Source organism: Auxenochlorella protothecoides (genome assembly GCF_000733215.1).
Source record: "Auxenochlorella protothecoides strain 0710 unplaced genomic scaffold scaffold102, whole genome shotgun sequence".
NCBI classification, from domain to species: domain Eukaryota; kingdom Viridiplantae; phylum Chlorophyta; class Trebouxiophyceae; order Chlorellales; family Chlorellaceae; genus Auxenochlorella; species Auxenochlorella protothecoides.
This window is the reverse complement of record NW_011934133.1, coordinates 36,807-59,658: the sequence shown is the minus strand read 5'-3', so window position 1 is coordinate 59,658 and position 22,852 is coordinate 36,807. Positions and strand designations below refer to the sequence as shown.

Here is a 22,852-nt window from a genome sequence, read left to right as displayed (position 1 = left end):
CCACCGTTGCGACCTTTTGGAGTCGATATCGCACGGTGTCGGGACTATTGTCTGTCCTTTACGCCAGCCAACTGTCCTTTGTCGCGAGTCTCAGCACTTCCGCTTCACTCAATCCACGTCCCTGTCGAGCTTCAAGCGCCATGGTTGAGCAGCCGACTTCCATTGACGAGTGGGCTACCGCTAGCCTTGCCACAGCAAGGCCGGTACAGACCCCGGAGGTGCGGAGCTGGCCTGGCGGGGCCTGGCAAATCTGGCCAGGAGTGCTTGGTAGTCATCATCGAGCCTGTGCGCTCACGCCCATGTACCCCCATCCCATGGAACAGATGTACGCCTGGTCTGAGTCGGACAGCGAGGAGGGGCTGCTCGGAGTCGATGCGGGGTGCACCTTCGAGGGCGCAGTGAGCCCCGGGTTTACCACTGAGGATGAGGAAGCGGAACTGGCCCGCCAGGCCGCGCGCCGGTAGGCAGAGGGGCGGAGTATGAGTCGCAGACTGCTGGTTTTGGGGCCGATTTGTTGCTCACCGAGAACCTCCTGTCTGCCTCCCATCCCTCAACAACCCAGTTCACCCCTGCTGCAGTGGACCCCCTGCCATGCCCAGCATCTGCATGGACGCAGACTGGCTCTACGATCTGGGCCGTACCGTGCACGTCCCTGACGATGTGGATGCAAATGAGGAGCTGCAGCAGGGCCCCGAGGAGGACGAGCCCGTCTCATGGGAGAGGGTCGAGGCCGGGCCACTTGAGGCGCGGCGGGCGGCGCCCTTCAAGAATGTGCTGCCCCCCATCCAGCACTTGGGGCACGAGGAGTCTTGAGGGACCTGGCGTACGCAGAAACTTTATACCGAGCACTGACTGCTGGACGAGAGACCGCCGACATGAATCCAGGAGCAATCTTGCAACCCTGTGCTTGTATGAATGGATTTGTTGCCCCAGTTTGAGGGGCCATCTTCCTCAAGACACTCATGTACCATTTCATCATCGATTTTCTGGCCCGTTCTCGGTATCACTGTGCGTCTTCTTATCCATTTTTGCACTCATATCTTTCATTAAAAGATGTAAGCTGCCCGGCGCGAATGTAAGTGTGGGGAAGAGGCATTAGCTTGGGAGGGCACATGGGACTTTTTGAGGCGCGATGATCACCCATCGCGCATATTCTGCACCCCGACAAAGCATGCGCATTGGTGCTGCAAACGATTTTTGCCGTCTGTTATGTCGACACGCTCTGATCTGGTCCAGCATGGTTCCAGAGAGTTTATGAGTGCCTATGGCCAACCCTGCTGTCGAGTTCGCGGAGGCAGAAGGTAGGGGGTGCACGGAAGTTTTGCATGGACATCTAGCTCCTCGGCATCTGATTGCGCTCAGCCGCGCTTGGTCGTCCCCGATCGCAGTGAGACGAGCGCTCGTCACCATCCAGCACACTGCCACTGAGGTGGCAAACACCCCCACGCTGGGCCTCTACTACGTCAGGGTGAGCGGGGGAGCATGAAGAGTGCGTTCCTGGCAAGCTTGTGTTCATTGGTCAGATCGCAAACCCGTGATCGCGGATCCACCTCCGGAATGGGGCAGGAAGGGCAAGCATATTCATGCCTGACCTCCATGATCGTCAGGAGCACATCCGGGCGTCCCTCCCGCTGGTGGTGGCCAGCCGGCAGCAGCTGGCCGAGGCCCAGCAGGGCTTGCAAGACGGCCTGTATGCGGCAAGAGGCGCCGAGGAGTTTGCGAGCACCCTGTCGGCGGTCCTGCCCGGAGCCCTGGAGCGCCTGCAGGCCGCCCTGACCCAGGCCATCGGCACCGCTGCGGCTGCTGCGCCTGCCAGGAGCACTGACGCCTCCACCCTGGCCCGCTCCCTGGACCGCCTAGGTCTGAGGAGCGGGGCCCCTTTGTCCCCAGCTAGCAAGGGGGAGGGCCTGGTCTGAGGTGGGAGGGATGAAGTATACCTGCAACTGCTAGATCGCTCCGCCTTGCAGGAACTACAGTCTCACAGCCTGTCCCATGACATCTGCACACTCTTTTCGCTGCAGGAGTGATTACGTATTTTGCGCCATGCTGAAACCTTCTCATGGGGGCATGGCTTGTAATTGTCTTGTAATCACCCATGAGAAGAGTCGATGCCATCAAAGCCGCCATCCCCGCCGGTGGACGGGGGAGGGAGCACATGTGCTGCCGGCTCATATGCGTCAGTGCACGATCGCCAGAGCACAATCGGCGAGGGGTGTCGTACTTCCCAAAGCCTAAGCCTGCCTGGCCTCCCGCTGCGCCCAGTTGAGGTATGCGGCCATGAAGCCGTCCAGGTCTCCCCCTAGCACGTCATCCACCGCGCTGCTTTCTTTTCCCGTGCGCACATCCTTGACCAGGCGGTATGGGTGCAGCACGTAGTTCCGGATCTGCTGGCCCCACTCTGTGGGTGCCAGGGGGTGCCGGATGAGTGGCAAGAGGGGTGCGTGCCCAGGACTTCAAATGCAGAGTCAGTCGAGCCCCTGTCCGCCGCATGGCTGGCCAACCGTCCCACCAGCCCTGTGAGTGTCCCCACCCCTGTCCCCACCCTGCCTGCCTCCGACGCCCACCTGCTTTGACGTGATCGCCACGGATGCCGGCCGCCGCTTCCCTCTGTTTCTCCTGGGCCAGCACCAGCAGCTTGGCCTTGAGCCACTTGAAGGCCAGCGCCTTATTCAGCGCCTGCACAGGGCGCGGGGGAGGAGGAGTTTGGGTACGGTGCAGTTCGTGGGAATGAGGTTGCCTTCAGCATTTCGGGCTGCCGACGTGCCAACATGGGGTGCGGCGAAGTGCATGGTTGGAATCATCAGGACCGAGGTGGGACCCATTTGGGCGATCTGTGTGTTTGCCGGCTCCCCCACACTGCTCCTCTCCACGCACACACTGCTCCACTCCACACATTCAATGCTGAACGGCCAGTGTCTCCTCTTCCCCCCTGCGGAGCTCCTTGCACACCTGCGTTCGCTCCACCTGGCATCGCACCGCGATGCCGGTGGGCAGGTGCACGATCCGCACCGCGGTTTCCACCTTGTTCACATTCTGCCCCCCCGCCCCGCCAGCACGCATGGTAGACACCTCCACCTCCGTCTCCGGCACCTCCACGCTGGCCGCCAGGTCCTCCAGCACCGGCATCACCTCCACGGCGGCAAAGGAGGTCTGCCGCGCGGCCTTGGCGTTGAAGGGCGACTGCCGGACCAGGCGGTGGGTCCCCTTCTCCCCGGCCAGCCAGCCAAAGGCCCAAGGCCCCGTGACCTGTTTGTATGCAAGGAGGGGATACCTATGAATGCAAGCATCATTGGGAAGAGGGAAGGAGCGGTGATCATCAACCTGCCAGCATGGGGGCCCCCGGAGGCCATTGGGAACCTCATGCACTTGCCCAACCCACCCACCCCAAAAAGACCGTTCGCCACCGCCCATCGCACCTCCAGCTCGACGCACTTGATGCCGGCCTCTTCGCCCGGCGAGCGGTAGAGGGCGCGCCAGGTCATTCCACGCCGCTCCGCCCAACGGGTGTACATCCGTTCCAACATGGACGCCCAGTCCTGTGCGTCCGTGCCCCCCGCTCCCGCTTGGATGGAGAGAATGGCTGCCTGAGTGGGGGGGGGGGGGGAGGGTGGATGGGGAGTGGCCGCGCCGGCTAGGGAGGTCAGTGACTGCAGCCCTGAGTGACGGTGGAGGCCTGCAGCCATGCGCTCGGCCCCCCAATTGTGTGCTCAAACTCTTGTTGTGCACTGGCAGGGACACGAGGCATCGCACACAGATCTAGGCCACTCTGCATGATCCATTGCCGCCCGGACAGAAAGACTGTACGCACACATGAGCGCATACCCGGTCATCGTACGGCCCGTTCAGCATCTGGCGCAGCTCCAGTGCTGCCAGCCGGCCCTCCAGATCTGACGCCAGGGTCTGGGCCTCTTCCAAACCCTCGTGCTGCAGTGAGCTTCCAGTCTGCCAATGCTAGGGATGGTGGAGCAAAGGTGGCAAGGTTTCTTACGCAATGCCAGTGCTTGAGCAGGTTGGAGAACATGGAAGGTGCGACAACTCATCAACCCACCACACAGGGGCTGCATGCCCACACCAACAAAATCAACAACGCATTCCAACACCAGGCCCACCTTCTCGAGGGCGGCCAGGTCCACCGTCAAGTCAACGTCGTCACAGATGCCGGACAGCTCCTGAAGGGATGCCACTGTCTCCTTGGCCTCCGACAGCCGCTGCAGCAGGGTCTGTGCGCTGGAGGTGTCCTCCCAGAGCGCCGGATCCCCGGCCTGTTTCTCTAGGTCTACAATCCTGCCTTGGAGCGCCACCATGTCGGCACGCTGTGGGGAAGGTGCAGGGAGAACTTTCTATAGACCAGGTTGTAGGAGGCATGTCCTCTGGCTCCCTGTGCCCCACACAGCGGCTCAATGCCGGCCACACACCTCACCTCTGCTGCATCCTGGCACCGCTTCCTCAGCTCCTCGGCCTTCTCCCTCAGGCCATTAAAGCTCAGTTCATACTCCCTCTCGCTATACTTTCCTGGTGTGGCCTTGACCGCTGTGCCAGGGTGGCACGTGTCATGCGCATTTCGCCACGAGGGTACAGGGCTCCTTCTGCTCGTCTCAGCCCCGATGGCGGATGGGAGGCGATAAACATGCCCCGATACTATAGCATGGAGTTCGCGAATGACCCTTCTCAACCCGGAATGCCGTGCATTGGTCGAAAATCGTAGGACCAGGCGAGGTAAGCGGGACGCTGTAATCATACGCTAGAGGTCGAAGGTCGAGTTGCAGCATTTACAACGTGAACCTTCTTGCTTTTTACCTAGAATATGCATGAGATGGGCATGTAATGGATTAGCGCCCATGGAACACTGCAGATCGGTATCATTGGATACATTTCGTGAAATGCTGCACAGCATGCAAGTTAGGTATGCTTCTACGACAGATACCCGGAGATTCACCGGGCCTGGGAAAATCCGTCCATAGTCCTGATTGCCCCATACAGCTCCGGCCGCCTGTCTCTGAACATGCCCCACCTGCCCCATTGGAAGAGGGGGCCCAAGGTCATAATGCATGACGAGAGTCGGGCAGACCCACAACCCTGGGCTGTCCATCAACCACAGGCTGCACCTGCCCAGAACCCATCCCAGTCGCCGCACGACATCCCCTCACCCAGCCCGAGCCGTGCGAATCTCGTCTAGGTCAAAGGTCGCCGTCACAAAGCCTTCCTCCTTGGCCGGTGAGGCGTCAGGGCCGCCATTGGGGGGCAGGGAGCCACTTCCAACCTGGGGAGCAAGCGGGGGTGTGTTGTGATGGGTTGCTATTATGCCTGCTGGCAACTTTGTTGAAATCAGGCAAACTGAGGCAGCAGGAGTCCCTCAGATCCCGCAGCACACCTCAACTCCTGCTCAGTTCCAGACCATGGTGTCTGTAGCTGACTGGTAAAATCCTCCTGCACTGACTCACAGCCAACTCCTAGGGGCCCTGTCCCCCAGAACCCTTCCAAGGGAACCCTCCCTGCCTCTCCACGGTGTCACCTGAGCCACGACCCGCCCCGTCTCGTCAGTGATGAAGGACCCACCGTAGAACGTGATCTCACTGGCGTCAAACACCTCCCTGCCCATGCGGTTGGCGGCGATGACGGGGACCATGCTAGCCCCGGAGTGCCCCGCCATCACCCGCTGCCAGTGAAGGTAGCTGCTGACCGGGGGGGCGGGGGGCGGCTCGCTCCCAATCGCAGTGGGGTAGAAGAGGAGCTCGGCGCCCTGGAGCGCCAGGCAGCGGGCGGCCTCCGGGAACCACTGGTCCCAGCAGATGAGGACGCCGATTCTGCCAAAGGAGGTGTCAAATGGCTTGAACCCCGTGTCCCCCGGTGAAAAGTAGAACTTCTCCTGGTACCTATAGGCAGGGATGAGAACAGGGGAGGAGGGTGCGAGGAGGGTGCAAGGAAGGGACTGCTTGGGGCCTGGGCATGGCCTGGGCGGTGGCAGAAGGTAAGAATCGCTTGGTCTGAACTCGAGACTGCCGATTCCCAGACACAGTGGCAGCCAGAGCGAGTGTAGCGCTGCGGGGCCGCAGCGTCCACCAGCCACAGAAGGGAGGTGACTGTGTGCAGGAGCGTCCAGCAGCCCACACTCCTGATCACCCCCCGCACCCTGGGCCGTCGGGAATATGGGACTTGCGGTAGAGGCCCACTGTCATCCCATCCGCATCTATGACCACCAGCGAGTTGAAGTAGGCATTCCCGGCCCTCTCAAAGAAGCTGACTGCAGGGCATGCAGTGGTGGTGCCGGTGTGTGTCCTTGCTTGGGTGTGCCACTTCCAGTGGCGAGCGAGGAAACCTGGAGTGCATCCCCGCCGCCGAGCACAGGGGCTCAATACTTGCAAGACGCTGGACGGCGCACAGATCCACATGCGACGCTGTGCCATTCCGGGGCATGTGTGTGACAGGCTGCACATCACTGCGAGGGTGGGTGTGCACAGACCGCGCAGTCCATTCCCACAAACATTGGCATCCCAGCCACCCCTGAAGGACTCACTTGGCAGGACCACACCCAGCTCCTTTGCGAGTCTCGCAAACCTCTCAATCAAGGGGTTGCCCTCGACGGGGTTGGCCAGGGCATAGTGCTTGGCAAGCTGCTCCTGACAAAAGTATGGGGCCTCGAACAGCTCCTGGGGTGTTGCAGGAGAGGTGGGTTTGGCATCGAGTGGATTGCATGGAACAGGGCGGCGGATGACCCTGTCGGGAACCGCATTCCGAAACAAGGTCCAAGCCGGACCTGCAGGAGGATAATGTTCGCGCCCGCAGCCGCGGCGGCACGCACGTTCTGTTCTGCCTTTGCCTGGGAGTGCAAGGTCGGGCGAGGTCGCGGTGAGCTGGTCAGCCATTTGGAAGCTTACGACGGGGGGCCAAGGCAAAACCCGGGCAGCCCGATCACCATTTCCAAACGTATTTTGACTTCTCAAGCGTACCAAGTTCTCCTCGATATCCCACGAGCACGTCATCTGGGTGGTCGCCACCGTCACGGTGCGACCCATGGCAGAGGTTGTGGCTCACAAATCGCGTTTCGGCCGCCTTTAGTCGAGATCAACGCTATATATCCGATGACAATCTCAGTGGCGAGTAGGGAAGATCGCCGTGACGCTGGGTCTCAGGTGCCCTTCCCTGCAAACCCTTGATCCTGACCGCCCTGGAACCCTAACTCCAACCACGGAGTGCTCGGCGGGGCCGCGTCCAGAAGGTCTTCCCTGCGCTACACTGCCTCCCGACCGATCCAGCCTACATTTAAGTTGTACAGAATGTATGTTTTACTCGACTGAAACTGTGATACCAGTGGATATTGCTTCCGTTTCCTGTCCTGGTCCGCGTGTTAGAATGCCCCTTGACCCCAGCCCCACCGCTCAGGGCTGGCGCTTCCCAGGGGAATGGGAGCCGCATGCTCGCACATGGATGGGCTGGCCGAGTCGGCCCGATAATTGGCGTGATGGTGCAAGGTGAGCGGGCGCCCCCGACCGGGGCCCAACCGGGTTCACTGTTGGACAGACTCTCCCTGATCAGCAGCCTCCCACCCCGATTTCCGCCCTTGTGCATTCAGACCGGGCCAGCAAGCATTTGTGGATGTGGCCAAGGCCATATCCCGCTTCGAGCCGGTTACTGTCGGCGCGGATCCGGAGCTGGTCTCTCAGGCCCGTGCAGCCCTCCCCCCAGAGGTGGAGGTGGTCGGCATCCCACAGGACGATTCGTGGTTCCGAGACACCGGCCCACTGGTGAGTGTGGAGAATATGGCCCATGGCATTGACCGCTGCGCGCATGTATCAGAGCAGCAGAGAAACAAGGACTCGTTGACTGTGATATGCTGATGGAAACCTCATTGTGCCCAAAGCACCCAACCCCCACCTCTTCCAAGGCACTCCAGTTTGCGGCCCACACTCCATCGAATGAGTGATGGCTGCATACAAACCCTGCCACGCCATCTCCCATTCCACGCAGTTCCTGGTGCGGGAGGGTGCTGATGGCCGTGAGGTGGCGGGGGTCGACTGGGAGTTCAACGCCTGGGGTGGCCTGTACGGCGACTACTCCAAGGATGTGAAGATCGCGTCGGCCATTCTGGAGGTGACCAGGCGTTTGGATGGGAGGGTGTCGTAGCCTGGGTTTCGGCTCCCTTGCAGAGGGCACAGTGCTCGTGTTGGCGTGCACATCGCCAGCCCAGTCCACGTGCCGTGCTCGAGTTCCTGATGCATCTCCATGCAGAGGGAGGGCATCCCCTGCATCCCCGGGCCCATGATCCTGGAGGGGGGCAGCGTGCACATGGATGGCGAAGGGTGAGTCATCGGATGACTGTACCTGGTTTGGCGACCCTGCATCCCCGGAGTCGTGCACCCCTGGCATTGTACATGCTGCAGCCGCCTACGACAGGGATGCTGAGGGCGAGGTGCACGTCCCTCCGTGGATCCCATTCTCGGGGGTGGGCAAGCCTCGCCCGGGTGGTTTCTTCCCTCATCATTCCCACCTGGATCCCTTCTCACCTCGGCCTGCCCCCCCTCTCTTATTCCAGCACCCTGCTGACGACGGCGGAGTGCCTGCTCCACCCCAACCGTAACCCCGGCCTGTCCCAGGCCGAGATCGAGGCCCGGCTGATGGCGTTCCTGGGGGTCACCCGCGTCATCTGGCTCCCGCGCGGCCTGGTCGCCGACACCGACACCAACGGCCACGTGGACAACATCGCCTGCTTCGCGCGGCCAGGCGTGGTGGTGCTGGCCTGGTCAGATGATGCCGAGGACCCGCAATACGAACGGTCCCGCGAGGCCCTGGCGGTCCTGGAGGCCGCGGTCGACGCGAGGGGCAGGCGGCTGGAGGTCGTGAAGCTGCCCCAGGGGCCCGCGATGCATTACCGCGAGGAGGAAACGGCGTCGATAGAGGTGTGGACAGTGCCTGGCGGGCTCCAGGGGTACTGCCAAAGCTGCGATGCAAGGGGGGCAGGGGGGTGTGGGGTGGGTGGCGAGGCACGCACCCTGCACCCAGACGCCAGCCCCCAGAGCCTGGTGGCAGCGGGAGGCGGTGTCAGTCCATTTGAGCCAGGCAGGGCGTCGCCCCTCATGCTCATCCCCCCTGCAATGCTCAGAGAGCGGGGGCGGGGGAGATGGATCGAGTGGCGGGCACTCGGCTGGCAGGGGCCTACATCAACTTTTACATCTGCAACGGCGGCGTGGTCATGCCGGGGTGGGGCATCCCAGACGCCGACGCAAGGTGAGCTGCTTTCTGGGATCGTGGCGCTCTCTTGAGGGTGGGGGAGCTGTGTTCCTTGAGTGCATGGGGTGTGAGGAAGAGCATTGCCGCTGGGATGGCAAGGGTGGGGGGACCGCCACCCCAGCATGTGGGACCCCCTCCCAAACAAACCATCGTTGTAGGGCCAAGGTGGTGCTCCAGGAGGTGTTCCCAGACAGGGAGGTGGTGCAGGTGTACACGCGCGAGATACTTCTGGGGGGCGGGAATGTGCACTGCATCACGCAGCAGCAACCCCTGGGCAAACCTGCCGCCATGGGCGGCCTTGCCATCAGTGCACTGTGAGAAATGTAAAACCTATAGAAAGCCGGAACACCCCGACTCGCACGTCACCAACTCCCTTGACAACTCTGGCCCGTCCCCGAGCGACACATCGTTGAACCCGGAGCAGTTACACGCGCTGCACACACCTCGAGCACGTCATGGCTCCCGGACATGCCTTCCGCTGGGTGAAGCCCGAAGTGTGAGTGCCTAGCGGAGCCGGGACAGGGTCACCCTGCCGATGCTGCCCGACGCCGCGATATGCACCAACGTGCCATCACCTGACACTTGCAGGTACCCCATCATCTTTCCCGTTGCGCTGGCCCTCGGGGCGATGACCTACTCCATGGGGCGCCACCTTTGGACCAACCCCGAAGTCTTGTGAGCACACGGGTTGGGACGGGAGCCCGCGTTAACCTCGTGATCCAGCAATGTAATATCGGAGGACTTCAGTGATTGTGGTTCTCCAAATGTGTCACCCCTCGCAGCCCCAGCAAGAAGCTGCGCACGGAGGGCATCCCTGAGGAGGAGACCAACCGGTTTCGTGCAGAGGGGTACTCCAAGTCCATCTTCCGGTCTCTACAGGAGGTGCGGGCATGTGCAGAGCGTCAGAACGGTTGGGGTGGGTGGGTCGACGTGCGTCGCTGCTGAAGAGGCTGCGACACTTGGCGCTGTGCGAAGCCCGCTGCAGGGAGGACGAGACCGTCGCTCGGCTGAGTGAGGTGCCCTCGCCTGCGACGAAAGCCTTGACACCTCGGTCTGGTGTCACATACCAAGAATTTCCCCTTTGTGCGGCGCAGGGACGAGGAATGAAGGGCATCTTTGGCACCTCCAGCCAGGATCACTAGGTGGTCTAGGGCAAATGATGCGCTGTCATGGAGAGTGGTCTCCTTTCCCCCACCCCACTGTTTGCATTAGTCAACATGCGCCGTGCTGCATCAGCACCACCGCAGCCATCAAGCAATGTCTGTCCCCTTTCAAACTCCCCCTCTTCCCCCTGTCCTGCACACGGCTTGTTCGCTCTGTCATGGCAGTGCCATGCGAGCCCGTGCCTGCATGCTGTATGTATATGGGCATGCCTAGGAAATCACTATCAAGAGAAAAGCTGTGCATAGCGCGGGGTCATGGGGAGGAAGGAGAGGTGATGCAGGCTAGCGCTGGTGGAGAGGGCCCCCGAACCGCGGTTGCATGGTTCCCTCGTCAAACTCCTTCCACCACCTGCTCGAGTCAGGAGGTGCATGGGAGCTCGATCCTGAGCGTATGTGGGAATGCAGGGCCACAGCATGCCCTGGTGCACAAAATTCTATTGCACGGTCAACCCAAACTCTCTCTGTGGCAGTTGTTGTTGGGAAAGGCGCAGCATAGGAGTTCCCAGCCTCACTAGGGTTGGAGAGCTCACCCTCCACCCCTTCCCCCTGCTTGAAATGTCCTGGCAGGCTCCCCCTTCTCACCGATTCACGCGCATTCCCAGAGGTCCGGAGGAGGCCTTGGCAGGGGAGGGGTGGCCCGGCTGCGGCACCTTCTTGCCTGTCCCTGAAGGGACAGCGGCGCTGCCGTGCGCAGATCCCCGCTCGTCCCACGTGGACCCTGCCCTGCCGGGGACGGAAGGCTGGGCCCCATGTGCCACATCCAGCTGGAACGCGGCGCCCAGCGCCGTGGATTGCCCAGTCTGCGCCAGTGAGCCGGGCAGGGGGCTCGGAGGCGCTTCGAGGTCCCCTGGCAGCCGGGCGATGTGAGCAGGTTCATGCAGCAGCACCTCTGAAAGAGGAAAGGCGGAAAGGTGATCAGGATTTGGTCCGTTTGTTCCTGCCGTGAGGAGGTGAAGTGGCACGCAGCACGCTCGAGGGTTGGGCAGCCGCCTCAAGCACACATCCCAGTCCGAAGGGAGCACCCCACCCACCCCGCCACCTGACTCTGGACTATGTTCCGGCGGGCCCCAGGTCAGGTTCCCCCATGCGGCGGGGAGGGCACTCCCTGCATCGCTCGTCTGGCTGCCAGACTTCCGTAGATATTGGTCCTCCCCCTCTGGCCTGTAGGTGCGACTGGGCTCCGCAGCCTCCCCCACCGGGGGCTCCGCCACAGGCTCGCCTGCGGGATGGGAGTGTACCGGCATGATGTCGAGAGGGAGACTCGGGCGGGATAGCCCCACAAATCCAGGCCTGTGCTTGGGTGTGGACCTGCAGGCAAGGGCAAGCCACACACCCTCCTTCCCCTTCCACCCTTGACCACCCCCAGCTGTAGCACCATGGTCTCGAGGGCTCACCACGGGATCCCCAGCGCAGGAGGGCAGAGGACTCGGGAGGTGCGTTGCCCCCCTTGGACCCGGCGGCGCCTGCCATTTCAACGGCCAGGCCAGAGGTCAGGGGGCTGCTCGGCTGCTCCACATGGTCTGGACCAGGGGTAGCACCATGTGCGGCAGGATTATTGATGGGGGCCGTCGGTAAGCAGTGAGTCTGTGGCTTGCCTGAGGTTCGGGCCCCTCATGTGTCCGACCCACTTTCCACCAGCCATATCCTCCCCAGCTGGCCATCGACCCTTGGTCTCTCCTCCCTGTGCTCTCCCTTCCAGGCCTTCCCTCGAGCATCTCCCTGCACATCGCCGCTTGGCACCCGCAGAAACAACCCACCGCCGCACTCCCACACCTCTCATGAGGAAGGCCAGAAGGGGCTTGGTGGCCGCGCCAAACCCCAGGATGCTGATGATGACCACCACTAGGGTGGTGGTGATGAGCGTGGCATCGCCCTCCCTTCCTCCGCCCCCCAACAGTGTGTACACCAGGGCCACGCTGACGGCGCCGCGCATGAGGCCCGCCCACCAAATGACGACGCACTCGCGCAGGGAGAGGCGGACGGCGGAGAAGGCGTTGTGCAGGGCGGCAACGGGGCCCACGAATGCGGCGCGCGAGGCCATGAGCAGGAGGATGACGATCCAGAACATCCACAGCAGGTGCCTCACGTTGGTGGCCTGAGTGAAAAAACGTTAAGGAGGGAGGGGGGTTTGGGGCAAAAGCAAATGGGGACTTTGCCAAGGAGTGGAGGGCAGGGGTGGTGTGGTTCCACCAGCAAGAAGAGAATCCGTGCCTGCACCCCGGTAAGCTGAGCGGTGCAGGACACGGGAGAACGAGGCCTTCACAAAAGTAACAGAGCTGCAAGTGGAAGCCCAGCGCTCCAAGAGCCCCCCCCACACCCTCCACTTGACGGGGTCCACGGCGTCCATGCCGCAGATGATGAAGATGATGCCCTCCGACACGTAGCTCAGCGTCGCAAAGGCATGCACAGTGGTGATCCTGGGAGAAAGGATGAAAAAGGGGGTAATGCAAGCCCTGGACATGGTGTGTCTCGAGCAGTGAGAGAGGGTGGCAGAGCCACCTCACGAGTGGCCCTGTGGAACACTTGACAGAGCGGGGGGGAGCCATGCACTCCACGAGGGCACATGCTAGCACTGTAGTCGCTGCCCCAGGATCCTCTGGTGCGCACCTCGACTGCTTGGAGATGTTGTGGAGGGCGTAGTGGGAGATGATGATGGCGGACACGAAGAGGGCCACGATGCCGCTGAGGCCCGCCACCTCCCCTACCAGGTAGGAAAGGTATGCCATCAGGCCGATGTACGCCACCTCCTGCCATGTGACATCCCACGTGTGTGAATGATGGCCGCTGACACACACGCATTCACGTAGGGCCTTCTTAGGCGCTCGGCAGGCACACCTGCGCGATGAGAGTGAGTCCCTTCCCCCCCCCCAAAAAAAAACTATCTGGACAGCGGCGCCACCTGGGAGGTCTCGTGGAAGGTGACCCTGCGCAGGCAGAGGGCTGTGACGAGGCCCAGGACGATACCCAGGGCTGCCGAGGCCAGCAGAAGGTACAAAAAGGTGCCAAAAATGGTGAAAGCCATGGAGACGGTGAGGTCCTCCGTGCCCTGGAGCTCCAGATCCTGAGAGGGGGAAAGGGGGTTGGAGGGCTAGTGGTTTCTCACGCCTGCATGTATGGGACGGAGTATGGATGTCCAGAGCCGAGGCAAGGTTCATGCACCGTGTTGCGTCATCAGCACACCCTCCCTTGCAAATTTGCATGGCAGACAGACAATCTGAGTGGGCCAGGCAGGCATGAGTGCGAGCAAGTTCTCTCAGCATCTCCGTGTGGCTTGCCAATTGCCTCACTGTCGGCTTGCCTTGATGGTGGAAAGCAGGACAATGGAGGTCGCATCATTCAGGACGCCCTCACCAAAAACCACCGAGTACAGCAGCGGATACCGCTCCTTATCAAGAACCTGCGTGATGGGAGAGGATTGAGGGCGGAGAGCTCGGCCATTGTCTCAAGAGCATGAGATTCCTCCAGACCCACTGCACTGTGACCTCTAAGAGTCCTCCTTCCATTGCAACAGTTTGAACCAACTCCCACATGGAATCACACCTGGAGGGTCGCTACAGAATCTGTAGCTGCCATGATGGCAGCCAGGCCCAGGCACTCCTGAAATCCCGACAGCAATTGTACGTGGTGGACACAAGGGAGTGCAGATTCCCATCCCGCAATATGACATGGGTCAAGCTAGAGTGTCACGGCATGCATGGGGAGCAGGCGTAACCTCTTCTGCGCCAACAAGCTGGGCTAAGGACATCGCCAAAGCACAGCATACTGGGACTCACCCTGAATGTGAGGAGTCCATGGAAGCAGAGCCAGAGTCCCAGGGAGAGCAGGGCAAAACAGGCATAGGTGCCGGCAATGCCGAAGCCACTGATGGTCAGGAACTCCTTGAAGAAGTGGCGCTTGCGCACAGACAGTCCGGCATAGAATATGATGGGAGGGAGGAGGAACCTGGCGGAGGGAGAGGACCTGTGATGTTGCTGAGCAAGGTGTGGGAAGAATTCCTCCGTAATCCAGTTGCAAACACGGGCCCAATTTGACCAAGCACTTGCCAGCGTCATGTGGCAGGCATTGGCTGTTGAGTCCAGGCCCAAGTAGGTGATGCAGGGCCCGATACAATTTGCATCCCATGTCCCTGTGCCTGAGCCCATACCCGCCCCTTACGTGAAGAAGCTGGATGAATTGAAAGAAAGAATGGACTCCAGCACGCCATCTGCAAACCAGGTCTGCGCAGCCAGGAGGGTGCCCCCCAGGACGAGACCAAGGATGCATGCAGCGCTGCCCTCTCCCACCACCAGCCATCTGTTCCAGGTCGAGTCCCGAGGCGGCAGAGTGGTGTGAAGGGGTTCTAGCGCAATTTGGAGGTGTGCCACCACTATGTCCATGCTGTTGGGTAAGAAATAGCAGTGCATCATCGCCTACAGAAGGGTCCCACGCACCTTTGCGCAACATAGGATCCTATAGTTATCCATAGTACCAGGAGCACAACAAGGAAGGCTGGATGGGGAGGAGGGGGAGGAGTCTCAGGGGAGGTGCCGTGCCTGCACATGTTCCGATGGCACGGTGGTTGACCCCCAACGCACCCGCCTCGAGGCTGTTCGCATGACTGCTTTCTGGTGTTTCGGAACTACTTGATGCTGTTATCAAGGCTCCGATCGGCATCGCGCTATCAGCGATGGCAACTCTGGTGACCAGCGACTTCCCGGGCACCACCTCCGCGTGGACCCCCCTTCACTTCGACCTGCCGGCATGCAAGGACCGGACGCAGCAGCACATGAATTTATGCGCGATCGGATTACTTGATGGCTGATGTGCGGAGTGCGCGCTCAGGAGTGTTCATCACACGAGTCCCCCCGGGGGAGGGAGTTAGGGGGCCAAACCAAGCTTTCTTGCATCCAGACCATCGACAGGACTTCACACTCCCAACAACCAGCAACAAATCGTAGACTTCTTCTCATGTTCGTCTTCCAAAATGTTTCAACCAAGAAATCAGGGCTACCCGTGCTCTCAAGAATCAGTACAACCAGTCATGCATCCACAGGTGCTTTGGGCGCCTGCAGATTCGAGAGTCCATCTAGTACCTTGATGCGCTCGATCTTGTCCCCCACCTGCCATGGCGTGTGTGTGTGTGTGTGTGTGCAGGGTTGTCATGAGCAAGCCATGCCATGGTGACCGATTGCCACCCTGTATGCAAGCCAGTGCAGCGCTGAGAGTCCCGCCGTCCATGTTGCAGCCTGCCAACAGCGGTGGCACCACCCACCTGGAGCTCTTTCAGGAGTGGTGCTCCCTCCGTCACATATCCAAACACAGCATACCGCCCATCCAGCAGATTGGATCCAGTGGGTGTCAGCTCCGATTCCTTTCACACGAAGGGTTGCAGATGGAAACGGGTTAATCCTCTTGCTGACAATGTACTTGTTCGTGACTGACGCTACATGTCACGACGCCAGCCCCTGCTGTGACACAGCCCACCTTCAGCAGGAAGAAGAATTGAGATGAGGCGGAGTTTGTGTCAAACTCGGCGCGCGCCAGCGCCAAAGTTCCAAAGGCGTTGAACGGGAGCACTGGCTGCTCGTTGAACCTGCAGTGAAAGAGGGCAGAGGGCAAGTGGGCCTTCCTGTCGTAGTTGGGAACAAGGTGAAGCCCTGTGGCACACCCAAAACGTGTCCATGCAAACAAGTCCTAGGAGCAAGATCCTCAATAGCACGCACCGTCCATTGTCCTCGAGGGTCTCTTCGTAGACAGGGATCTTGTCACCCTGCACCATGACCTCAAAGGGCACCGTTCTCAGCTGCCCATTCTCAACATATCCCTCCTGTTGTGAGACTCCGGGGGTGGGGGGTGGGGTGGGGTGGGGTGGGGGAGCAAGTCAGCGTCGACCAATCAGAGGCAATGACCGATCCAATAGCTTCATGAGCCGAAGGGGACTTGGAAAGGAGACGCAGCTTTCTTGCGACACCCCAATCAGCTGTGCCTTGTCAGTGACATCCTGATACTCTGGACCACTGGGGCGATTCCCATAGAATCAGGATGACGTGCCGACTCCTCTGAGATCACCACACAGCAGTGGCACAGCGACCCGTGTTGTTCCCAGAGACTCACCCCTGACTCCGGCTTCCCGCTCTGCACAACAAAGCCATCTGACCGCTGGATGAGCATGCCATCATAGAAGCCCTTATGGGCCAGGTCCACAAAGGTTCCCGCACTGGGGAGGGGGATGGGAGGGTTGGCGTGGGAGCTGCCGGCACACTCAGGCCGTGGGAGCTGCCGGCACACTCAGGCCGCGGGAGCCAAGTTTGTTCCATGCTAGAGAGCCAGGCAATTACGATGAGGAAATCTCATGCTGACATGGCAATCGTCAGCAACTCCTCAGCACCCAATAATACTCCGTGTGTGTCCTGGAGACACCTAACCCCTCTCCCCCCTGTCACCAATATCTCATACCTGAGTGGGGCGTTGAAGCCATCCACGACAATGACCATCCTGCCTCCAGTCGAGTTGTCCTCGCGGGGACTGGAGAACTTCACATCCATTTGCAGCGTGGCACGACCCTGTGCAAGTCGAGTGGCCGTTGAGGCAGGTGATCATGCAGGGTACAGGGGTCGCATTGTCCGACAGCGTGCCGGGAGGCACCGGGCACCGGGTGTCTCCACAAGCAGCGAGCCCTCAGTGTCCCCACGTGTTCATGGTTGTAACGCTGCAGGTCTCGACCTCGCCGCAATCCCCCACGACCCTGTGACGCTTGCCTTGAGTTGTGGGAGGTTGGCATACTCCTTGGGTACTTCAAAGGGGTAGCCCGAGACCATAGACTCCTCTATGTCTCCTACTAAGTTCAGGCACTCCTGCTGCAGGACCGGAATGTCATTCTTGTCCTTGTTTCCAAGGACGGCTTGCAGCTCAGAGAGTTTCTGGTGGAGGAAGGACAGGGAGACGGCAGGGGTGGATGTTCCTTGGTGTAGCCCACCATGAAGGGACGCCGGCGCGCCGTTCAAAAGGGGGTGAATACCTGGGTTCGCAACATGGCTGTGGTGTACTGCCGCCAGAATTCCCCTTCACAGCTTCCCTTTGATCCAATGCGGACACATGCTCAGTCCTGCACACATGTCCCATGTCTCTAATGCTGAACTCTAGCCCCTCTCCCCTCATCACACCTGCTTGAGCAGCACCAGATCGTCCTGGCCCTGCTTCTGGCGCTCCTTGACGAGGGCCTTGGTGATGGTGCCTGTCTCCCTGTCCAGTATGGACGCTGCATTCCGGACCGCCCGTCCAATTGGCCCAAAGGCCTTGCCCCCAGGAATCCTCAGCGCCTCTGAGATGCTCTCCAGCGACTCCTGCACCTGCCTGATGGGGGTGTTGTGGATGGGCAGCGCATAGCGCAACAGTGCTTTGGCGTCCTTCACCGGGTCTGTGGAGATGAGGCCGGCGGTGGCGGGGGGCGGGGCGAGGACGAGGCGGGAAGAGTCCGCCGCCAGCACCGCCAGCGCTGCTGCTGCAAGGGCGGAGACCATCTTCTGAGCGGCTCCATTGCTCTGGGGTACCTGCTCAGGGGAAGGGTTACCGCGTGTCGAACTGCCACTGGAGTGCTGGGAAGACAGTGGGCGGCCACCTCAAGTCCTGATCTGAATGGACGGAGCAGAGTTCGACCCACAGTGCCATCGGTCCTGCATACATTCTGCGTTTGCTTGGATGCGCCACACTGGACGTGGGTCCTCAGGGCGTGCACGGTCCGAGGACGAATGCTCCCTGTGTGAGTGGGTGTTGCCTGGCCGGGGCCCCGCAAGGATTGCGGCTGCATTAGAGGACTATATACGCACACTGAATTTTGCACTGATCTGTGGTACTCCTTCCAATCCTACTTGGAATGCGCTTCATATTCGCAGCCAAACAATGTATGGCGCTTGCAACACCACGTTTCGGGGAATCGGGAATAATCTTGAAGAGGCTTCTTCCTTTCCATATCATTCCCCGGGGCAGGGCGCGCTGTATTCTGCGAGAGGCTCCCAACATTTTGCCCAAGGGCCCCACGACTGAGTGATCAATCCTGTGGTCCAACGATGCCTGACTCGGCCTCGACCGATCCTGATCCGGTCTGCACCATAGCGGCTGCTGAGCTCTTGAATTGCGTAGCTAGTCGCGACCACGACACGACAAAGTGCGAGGCGCAGCTCAAGGCCTTGCGTGCGTGCACCAGGAAGCAGGTGAGTGTGCTTGCTTCACAATGGCAAATTCTATTGTTGAATGTGCATGCACCGTGCCCAAGTTTGATGAAGCTGATTGGGAATATGAGAGGGAACTCTGTGTGCTTTCTCCTCATGGGTGGAAGGGTTGAGAACTCTGCAGACGACGATCAAGCTCGCATACCGATCGACGTCTCCACCTCAGGCTCTTGACTCGGCCCCAACTCCTTCTCGAATATCCACCAGAACGTTGTCGACTTCAAACTCAGTCCTGTGCCCGCAAAGAGCAACTGAGCAGGTTGGGCTCTGCTGCCCAAGGATCTGTTGTGCAGCTTTGCACGACCCACACCGGACACCCAGCGCTCGAATCCCACCCCACCTCCGCTCCCTTGGACTTCAAAACCCAGTGGTCGCTGCCTCATGGTGCTGCGCAGCAGCAGAGCCTGGCACCGCTTAGTGAGGGCCACCCGCGAGTCGACTCCCACCCTGGTCTTGTTTGTGGGGGCGTGCCTCTCGGTCCCCTACTTCCTTGCCAAAGCGGTACAGAACTCGACCAACAACCCCGTCCAAGATGGCGAGCTGGAGAAGAAACTGCGTGCTGGAGCCGGGCTGGACAGCCAGGTGCGAGAAAGAGGGATGATGAGGAGCTGGGAGTGGCGGAGCTGGTGCAGACATAGATCCTGTGGTGTACCCATGCATTGCGGGCTGTTGTGGATCCATGCATCTCTGTCCTCCAGACATACCTGCTGAACTCACCGCTGGTTTACTTGGCACCTCCAGCGCGCTCGCTAGAAATGAGGTAGGACATGCTGCATGTCGGCCATCTCCATGAAAGAACCCAAATGGCTGAGTGTACTCCCTGCCACCCTCCATGCAGATGCTGGCCCGAGCCCAGAAGCAGCGGCTGCAGGTCCTCTTCGATGAACTTCAGTCTCCAGGACAGGGCGAGGACCGATACAAGGCTGCACTGGAGTGAGCGAGAAGGGTTTGGATGCACTGCGGGGAGGATGGCTGGCGCGGAAATGTCAAGTTGTATTCTTCTCAGTTCCTTAGTTGGGGCTGAGACATACGATCCTGACGCAGTCCACCCTTGCATGCCATCCTGCGCAGCGGGCAGTCTCTGGGAACCTCCAGTTCTGGCAGCAGCGTCGACGCAGTGGCCATCCGAATGAAGGAAAGTCGGGGCTGACCAGCGCATTGGTGGTTCGACAGAATCTCCCGGCAGGGCAGTTCCACAGTCCCTTCTATGATCACTTCACCATCTGAAGGTCCCTTGCTGCAATACATGCCTAACAATTACAGTGTTGACACTCGAGCATTCTTCTCGTCGCAACTGCGCAAGCTTCTTGGAAGGCACTGGTTGGGATAAAAAGCGTCAGGCAATGCAACAGAATCTTGTGCAAGCCTCTGAATGGAGGCCACTCCTGCCTCTGCCTGCACAACTCCAGGCCATGCGATCCTTGACGCAACAACTGGCACACGGTGTGACGGCCGGTTCCGAGCCCAAGCCTCAGCCGTCCTCCTCCTGCAGGCCCTTCACCACGAACCCGGTGATGAAAAGGACCGCGGCGACGCCCAGGCTCAGCGAGGAGATGAGGTAGCTGATGATGCTAGTCAGCGCCGTGTCGTGGGGGATGAGCGCGGCGGCCAGGATGGACAGCACCAGGGCCGGGATGGATGCGCTGGTGATGAGGCCGGGGTCCGACACCAGCAGCCGCTCAGCCAGGCTCAGGAGGCCCAGGTTCTCCGCCGCGCCCAGCAGGCCCAGCTGCTCGATCTTGGTCAGGGTCAGGCCCGCCTTTTCCGCCTTGCTGCGGGGGTGCATCGAGAGAGGCCCATGTGGGGGAGGCGGTGGGTGTCGGAAGGCCGCGAAAAAGGGTGAGAGGGATGACATCTGGGCCCGAGGCATCAGCATGAAACGGGACACCGTCGGCGTCGGTATATCCCCTGTGTTCCGGCCCCTTCCGTCTCCGCAAGAGCCATCAGGGTTTTCTGCCCTGGACCCGGGCCTACCTGAGCAGCCCTAGCCTCTCGACACCGGACAGGACCTTCTTCTTCTCGATCTTCCGGTACATGGAGCTGGGGCTCACATCCTTCTCCTCTGCGAAGTAGCCTGCGCCAAACCACCGCTTCTGCCAGCTATCATCAAACGTATTCAGCTTCTTGGGTCCAGCGCCCAGTCTGATGGAGGGCCTCCCGCCGCGAGGGCTGGACGGCAGGCCCTGGAACGGAGCCGGTCGGCCCGGGCACACGACACCCGATCTGCCGGCGAAGCTGCCAACGTGCGTCATTTTGAAACGTAATGAAGATTTTGTTGAGGTATCCAGAGGTTCGATCTATGCCATGCTTGCGCCTCGAGTCCGGTCCCCATGGGGATGAGAGATTGTGGAGAGGATAGCACGCTCAGCATGGTGTTCTTGGACGTTGTAAGTCTGCGATTAGCGGAAAACTTGTAAACCCTCAGCAGACGCTTCGCGAATAATGATCATTGTCTTGTTTGAGATGCGGTGACCTCAACCTGGTGGCGTACAGGCCTGTGCATGTCTGGAGCTTGCGGGAGAGGCATCATCTTGTGGCAGACCGACTAAAACCTAACCCCGTGTCCATTCCGGCATATTAAACGGTGAAAGCGAAATAAGACTAACCAAACTATAGAAGTCATCGCCGCTGCATGCCCCCTGTCTAAGTCAGCTATCATCGATGCTAGATCTGACGTGGCAAAACCAACAACCTCGGGGCGCCATGGGTCCGGGACTTCGGCGATTGATTACATCTGTACAGCCGAGCATCCACGGCATTTCAGAAGTTTCCATACCTCACAGCTTGAAGTTATCACGCATCGAAAGGGCTAGATCGTTGGAGTCAGAAACTCGGCCCTGCCTGGTGACAGAACCCTCCCGCACTTGAATTAGGTCAGGGCGGGGATGGCCCTCCTGGAGCGTCAGGACCAAGCAACGTTCGATGGCTCCTCTAAAGCTAAATCCAAGACAAGACGAGCGAAGTCCAAGAAGATTGTAAGGCTGCGGCTGGAGGAGGTGTACTGGCAGGGCCTGCTAGCGGACCAGACCGCGGCACGAGCCTTCTTCTCGGATGCTACCCGGTACGCAACGGCGGGGGCAGGTTCGTCATATTCGGAGCAAAGAAGCTTGGCCAGCTGAGCCTATAATGCGACTAGAGGGGGATCTCGTGCCGTGCACCCGGCGGGCATTGTCGTTGCCAAGGTGCAATACAGATTTGCTCTCCTTCCCCTCAATCACCTTGCAGGCGGGAGGACGTGCTGCGCTTCCTGACGGGCGGCCCTAGCTGTGCCTATGGCCTACTGTGCACGTCATCCATGCAGCTCAGGTGCAGAACTGGGCATTGGTATGGGCCAGGCCAGGCGGAGGGGCAGCAGCCTGGTGTGGGCCTCCTCGCTGTATGCCGCTTGCGCCCCTGCTGCTCTGTGGTGCGGGTCATGGCGGTGATGTCCAGGGCCTGTTTGGCTCCTCACTTGCGCTCGAGGCTCATCGAAGCACAGCCACCGTCTGGCCCCGCGTGGTGGTGTGGGCGGCGGACATCGTCCGGCCCTGCTGCTGCCAGCACACAGCCCCCTCCACTGAGGCCCCCTCCACCCCCCCTCACGCCCTCAGGCTGGTCATCCTGTCCCTGATAGAGCGTGACTCCCGCCTGATGCTGGTGGGCGCCAGCAGCGACACCGTGCGCGCTTTCTACGAAGCCGTCCGCGACGCTTCCTGGCGCCACCTCAGCCTGCCCCCCTCCCTGGCACCCGCCGGCCAGCTCAGCGCGGCGGACGTGGCGGGCCTGCGCCGCGCTACGCTGGGCGCGCTGGGCGCCATGCTGGTCGTGGGCCTGATAGAGCGTGACTCCCGCCTGATGCTGGTGGGCGCCAGCAGCGACACCGTGCGCGCTTTCTACGAAGCCGTCCGCGACGCTTCCTGGCGCCACCTCAGCCTGCCCCCCTCCCTGGCACCCGCCGGCCAGCTCAGCGCGGCGGACGTGGCGGGCCTGCGCCGCGCTACGCTGGGCGCGCTGGGCGCCATGCTGGTCGTGGGGGACGCCGTCACCATCGACACCCGCCTCTTCCGCACCCACGTCCAGTTCCTGCTCAACCTGCTCACGGCCGTGACGTCCGACGGCTGGGAGGTGGCCGCGGCGGCCGAGGCCCTCGGGTGAGAGCCGGTGGGGTGCGGGCGGGGCTGGCGGCGCGAGGCGCCGCACCCTGCCGCCCGCCTCACCCCCATCACAGCCTCCCACTCCTCCCTTCCCATGCCCCACTGCAGGGCGCTGGAGCGCACC

At 60.9% G+C, this 22,852-nt stretch overlaps 11 protein-coding genes across 11 annotated transcripts in view; 6 read left to right on the top strand and 5 right to left on the bottom strand.

Moving 5' to 3' along the window:
* Window positions 1–140: 140 nt before the first annotated feature.
* F751_0342 (hypothetical protein) lies at window positions 141–813 on the top strand (the record flags this gene model as incomplete). Its single annotated transcript, XM_011397549.1, has 2 exons — window positions 141–460; window positions 579–813. The coding sequence occupies 2 exons, from the start codon at window positions 141–143 to the stop codon at window positions 811–813; spliced, it is 555 nt and encodes a 184-aa protein (XP_011395851.1).
* A 451-nt stretch (window positions 814–1,264) lies between these two features.
* Window positions 1,265–1,916, top strand: F751_0341 (hypothetical protein; the record flags this gene model as incomplete). The annotated part of the gene is made up of 3 exons (XM_011397548.1): window positions 1,265–1,301; window positions 1,389–1,468; window positions 1,608–1,916. 3 exons carry the CDS (start codon window positions 1,265–1,267, stop codon window positions 1,914–1,916), a joined length of 426 nt encoding a protein of 141 aa, XP_011395850.1.
* Window positions 1,917–2,231: 315 nt separating this feature from the next.
* F751_0340 (Peptide chain release factor 2) lies at window positions 2,232–4,840 on the bottom strand (the record flags this gene model as incomplete). Its single annotated transcript, XM_011397547.1, has 8 exons — window positions 2,232–2,398; window positions 2,565–2,676; window positions 2,950–3,246; window positions 3,417–3,584; window positions 3,823–3,942; window positions 4,110–4,313; window positions 4,421–4,530; window positions 4,798–4,840. 8 exons carry the CDS (start codon window positions 4,838–4,840, stop codon window positions 2,232–2,234), a joined length of 1,221 nt encoding a protein of 406 aa, XP_011395849.1.
* Window positions 4,841–4,932: 92 nt separating this feature from the next.
* Window positions 4,933–7,013, bottom strand: F751_0339 (N-carbamoylputrescine amidase; the record flags this gene model as incomplete). The annotated part of the gene is made up of 7 exons (XM_011397546.1): window positions 4,933–5,011; window positions 5,148–5,260; window positions 5,513–5,873; window positions 6,130–6,241; window positions 6,515–6,647; window positions 6,755–6,817; window positions 6,948–7,013. The coding sequence occupies 7 exons, from the start codon at window positions 7,011–7,013 to the stop codon at window positions 4,933–4,935; spliced, it is 927 nt and encodes a 308-aa protein (XP_011395848.1).
* Window positions 7,014–7,425: 412 nt separating this feature from the next.
* F751_0338 (Agmatine deiminase) lies at window positions 7,426–9,543 on the top strand (the record flags this gene model as incomplete). Its single annotated transcript, XM_011397545.1, has 7 exons — window positions 7,426–7,469; window positions 7,571–7,742; window positions 7,966–8,088; window positions 8,227–8,297; window positions 8,531–8,894; window positions 9,098–9,222; window positions 9,384–9,543. 7 exons carry the CDS (start codon window positions 7,426–7,428, stop codon window positions 9,541–9,543), a joined length of 1,059 nt encoding a protein of 352 aa, XP_011395847.1.
* A 137-nt stretch (window positions 9,544–9,680) lies between these two features.
* On the top strand, window positions 9,681–10,367 carry F751_0337 (hypothetical protein; the record flags this gene model as incomplete). The annotated part of the gene is made up of 4 exons (XM_011397544.1): window positions 9,681–9,721; window positions 9,814–9,900; window positions 10,008–10,107; window positions 10,320–10,367. The coding sequence occupies 4 exons, from the start codon at window positions 9,681–9,683 to the stop codon at window positions 10,365–10,367; spliced, it is 276 nt and encodes a 91-aa protein (XP_011395846.1).
* A 599-nt stretch (window positions 10,368–10,966) lies between these two features.
* On the bottom strand, window positions 10,967–17,887 carry F751_0336 (Peptidyl-prolyl cis-trans isomerase, chloroplastic; the record flags this gene model as incomplete). Its single annotated transcript, XM_011397543.1, has 18 exons — window positions 10,967–11,607; window positions 11,783–11,908; window positions 12,162–12,483; window positions 12,706–12,805; window positions 12,996–13,135; window positions 13,288–13,449; window positions 13,732–13,785; window positions 13,929–13,985; window positions 14,162–14,330; window positions 14,544–14,605; window positions 15,461–15,487; window positions 15,640–15,738; window positions 15,852–15,960; window positions 16,091–16,194; window positions 16,482–16,584; window positions 16,824–16,930; window positions 17,120–17,287; window positions 17,531–17,887. 18 exons carry the CDS (start codon window positions 17,885–17,887, stop codon window positions 10,967–10,969), a joined length of 2,907 nt encoding a protein of 968 aa, XP_011395845.1.
* A 1,089-nt stretch (window positions 17,888–18,976) lies between these two features.
* On the top strand, window positions 18,977–19,532 carry F751_0335 (hypothetical protein; the record flags this gene model as incomplete). The annotated part of the gene is made up of 2 exons (XM_011397542.1): window positions 18,977–19,177; window positions 19,434–19,532. 2 exons carry the CDS (start codon window positions 18,977–18,979, stop codon window positions 19,530–19,532), a joined length of 300 nt encoding a protein of 99 aa, XP_011395844.1.
* On the bottom strand, window positions 19,320–19,754 carry F751_0334 (hypothetical protein; the record flags this gene model as incomplete). Its single annotated transcript, XM_011397541.1, has 1 exon — window positions 19,320–19,754. The coding sequence occupies one exon, from the start codon at window positions 19,752–19,754 to the stop codon at window positions 19,320–19,322; it is 435 nt and encodes a 144-aa protein (XP_011395843.1).
* A 312-nt stretch (window positions 19,755–20,066) lies between these two features.
* F751_0333 (hypothetical protein) lies at window positions 20,067–20,847 on the bottom strand (the record flags this gene model as incomplete). The annotated part of the gene is made up of 2 exons (XM_011397540.1): window positions 20,067–20,367; window positions 20,570–20,847. The coding sequence occupies 2 exons, from the start codon at window positions 20,845–20,847 to the stop codon at window positions 20,067–20,069; spliced, it is 579 nt and encodes a 192-aa protein (XP_011395842.1).
* Window positions 20,848–21,480: 633 nt separating this feature from the next.
* F751_0332 (hypothetical protein) overlaps window positions 21,481–22,852 on the top strand; it is a gene marked incomplete at both ends in the record, with an annotated part of 6,075 nt that continues 4,703 nt past the window's right edge. The window contains 3 exons of the mRNA XM_011397539.1: window positions 21,481–21,656; window positions 21,821–21,901; window positions 22,186–22,725. Of these exons, the coding sequence (XP_011395841.1) occupies window positions 21,481–21,656; window positions 21,821–21,901; window positions 22,186–22,725 (797 nt within the window). The remainder of the gene's footprint in view (window positions 21,657–21,820; window positions 21,902–22,185; window positions 22,726–22,852) is intronic.